The 3,154-nt window shown below is 49.5% G+C and overlaps 1 protein-coding gene across 1 annotated transcript in view; it reads left to right on the plus strand.

The window, feature by feature from the left end:
* Window positions 1-2,950, plus strand: part of LOC110512914 (phospholipid phosphatase 3-like) — an 11,082-nt gene extending 8,132 nt beyond the window's left edge. The window contains exons 6-8 of the mRNA XM_036939957.1: window positions 194-284; window positions 1,714-1,799; window positions 1,906-2,950. Coding sequence (XP_036795852.1) covers window positions 194-284; window positions 1,714-1,799; window positions 1,906-2,064 — 336 coding nt within the window. The 3' untranslated portion in view covers window positions 2,065-2,950. The remainder of the gene's footprint in view (window positions 1-193; window positions 285-1,713; window positions 1,800-1,905) is intronic.
* Window positions 2,951-3,154: the final 204 nt, after the last annotated feature.

The raw sequence follows: 3,154 nt of genomic DNA on the forward strand, positions 1-3,154 counted from the left end.
TCTCTCTCTCTCTCTCTCTCTCTGCCTGCCTGCCTCCCCCTCTCTCTCTCTCTCTCTCTCTCTCTCTCTCTCCCTCCCTCCCTCCCTGCCTGCCTGCCTGCCTGCCTGCCTGCCTGCCTGCCTGCCTGCCTGCCTCCCTCCCTCTCTCTCCCTCTCTCCCTCCCTCCCTCCCTGCCTCCCTCTCTCTCTTCAGTTCTACCTCCAAGCCAGGTGGTGTTGGCGAGGGGCCAGGTTACTCAGACCCCTCGTACAGTTCTTCCTGGTTCTGCTAGCTGTGTATACAGGTACTTACAGGTCTATTGATAATGATCAGTGACGGGGGAATCGACTCTGAAAATACTCCCCAACTGATAATGACGTAGGGCCGCTTTCCCAGACACTGATTACGGCCGGGATTTAATCCCAGCGGCGTGGTCGACACTGCACTGTCAACAATGTGCCTTTTCAAAGGCACACCTTCCTGATGTTCGCGGAGATCGTGTTCACGTTAAATGCTGCACACGTCAGTTCCAGCTTAAATGTCCTGTCAAAGTCGGTTGGTTTACAAACACCACAGATTTGACTGAATCTCAAGCTAAACCTACATTCTGGGCTAAGAAGCATTTTTCAATGGAGAATCGTCATTGAACATGTTTTTTAATCCAGGACGAGGCGTAAACTGTGACTGGGAATCCAGCCCATACCAGCCCATTAGATAGTCTGACTGGGAATCCAGCCCATACCAGCCCATTAGATAGTCTGACTGGGAATCCTGCCCATACCAGCCCATTAGATAGTCTGACTGGGAATCCAGCCCATACCAGCCCATTAGATAGTCTGACTGGGAATCCAGCCCATACCAGCCCATTAGATAGTCTGACTGACATGGCTGATATGTTATAATGGTCTATGGATGTTCATAGCCTCTCAGTACTCTCCCTGAGTGGTCCGTCCACAATGTGGTTATTCATCTGGACTACTGTCTTTTCTGTTGGTCTATGGATGTTCATAGCCTCTCAGAACTCTCCCTGAGTGGTCCGTCCACAATGTGGTTATTCATCTGGTCTATGGATGTTCATAGCCTCTCAGAACTCTCCCTGAGTGGTCCGTCCACAATATGGTTATTCATCTGGTCTATGGATGTTCATAGCCTCTCAGAACTCTCCCTGAGTGGTCCATCCACAATGTGGTTATTCATCTGGACTACTGTCTTTTCTGTTGGTCTATGGATGTTCATAGCCTCTCAGAACTCTCCCTGAGTGGTCCGTCCACAATGTGGTTATTCATCTGGTCTATGGATGTTCATAGCCTCTCAGAACTCTCCCTGAGTGGTCCGTCCACAATGTGGTTATTCATCTGGTCTATGGATGTTCATAGCCTCTCAGAACTCTCCCTGAGTGGTCCGTCCACAATGTGGTTATTCATCTGGACTACTGTCTTTTCAGGTGTTGTTTAATCTCTACTATGACTAAAGAAAAAACCAAAACCAAATAATTAAATACATTTTCCTAATACGTTTGCCTGGCTGTCTGGTGTAGTTCTGATAGAATCCTGGTCTGGTCAATTGTTGTCACTTTGTTCAGTTGCTGTCCACTTGATTGGCCCAAATTCTAGGGCGGGGCTTGACAACGGGTCATTTCCTCTGTACTGCTGTAATATGCATTTTTATCATATTGTTGAGTCATAATTCAAAATATTTAACAGGTACGTTTCTAACGTGTAATCTCTTCGCAGGCCTGACTAGAATATCGGACTATCGACATCATCCCTCTGATGTCATCACTGGCTACATACAGGGAGCCTTGACTACCTACTGGGTGGTGAGTTGATCTGTGTGTGTGTATATGTAGGTGTGTGTGTGTATGTATGTATGTGTGTGTATGTATCTGTGTGTGTATAACCAGTGTGTTTCTCTCTGTCCTCCAGGCCTTCCACGTCTCCTCCATGTTTAAAGACTACAGCTCTACCCTCTCTCCTAGCCTGGACAACCCCCCGTCTCCTAGCTCCTCCATGTTTAAAGACTACAGCTCTACCCTCTCTCCTAGCCTGGACAACCCCCTGTCTCCACGTCTCCTCCATGTTTAAAGACTACAGCTCTACCCTCTCTCCTAGCCTGGACAACCCCCTGTCTCTACATCTCCTCCATGTTTAAAGACTACAGCTCTACCCTCTCTCCTAGCCTGGACAACCCCCTGTCTCCACATCTCCTCCATGTTTAAAGACTACAGCTCTACCCTCTCTCCTAGCCTGGACAACCCCCTGTCTCCACGTCTCCTCCATGTTTAAAGACTACAGCTCTACCCTATCTCCTAGCCTGGACAACCCCCTGTCTCCACGTCTCCTCCATGTTTAAAGACTACAGCTCTACCCTCTCTCCTAGCCTGGACAACCCCCTGTCTCCACATCTCCTCCATGTTTAAAGACTACAGCTCTACCCTCTCTCCTAGCCTGGACAACCCCCTGTCTCCACATCTCCTCCATGTTTAAAGACTACAGCTCTACCCTCTCTCCTAGCCTGGACAACCCCCTGTCTCCACATCTCCTCCATGTCTAAAGACTACAGCTCTACCCTCTCTCCTAGCCTGGACAACCCCCTGTCTCCACATCTCCTCCATGTTTAAAGACTACAGCTCTACCCTCTCTCCTAGCCTGGACAACCCCCTGTCTCCACATCTCCTCAATGTTTAGACTACAGCTCTACCCTCTCTCCTAGCCTGGACAACCCCCTGTCTCCACATCTCCTCCATGTTTAAAGACTACAGCTCTACCCTCTCTCCTAGCCTGGACAACCCCCTGTCTCCACATCTCCCTCATGTTTAGACTACAGCCTGGACAACCCCCGTCACCACACCGTCAGTTAGGGGTCTGTGTGTTTCTTTGTGTTAGTGAAGTGTTTCAGAACAAGTCCTGTGAAATCACATACCTCAGTATTCTGTGAGAGATAAGGAGATAGAGAGATTAAGAGACAGAAAGGGAGGGGATAGTGGGAGAGAAAGAGACCGAGAGAGGTGTGGGAGAGAGTGAGAGAGGGGGGGGGGGGATAGTGGGAGAGAAAGAGACCGAGAGAGGTGTGGGAGAGGGAGAGAGAAAGGGGGGGATAGTGGGAGAGAAAAAGACAGAGAGAGGTGTGGGAGAGAGGGAGAGAGAGAGGGGGGCATAGTGGGAGAGAAAGTGA

The sequence above is a fragment of the Oncorhynchus mykiss genome, chromosome 13 (assembly GCF_013265735.2).
Source record: "Oncorhynchus mykiss isolate Arlee chromosome 13, USDA_OmykA_1.1, whole genome shotgun sequence".
Classification (NCBI taxonomy): Eukaryota; Metazoa; Chordata; class Actinopteri; order Salmoniformes; family Salmonidae; genus Oncorhynchus; species Oncorhynchus mykiss.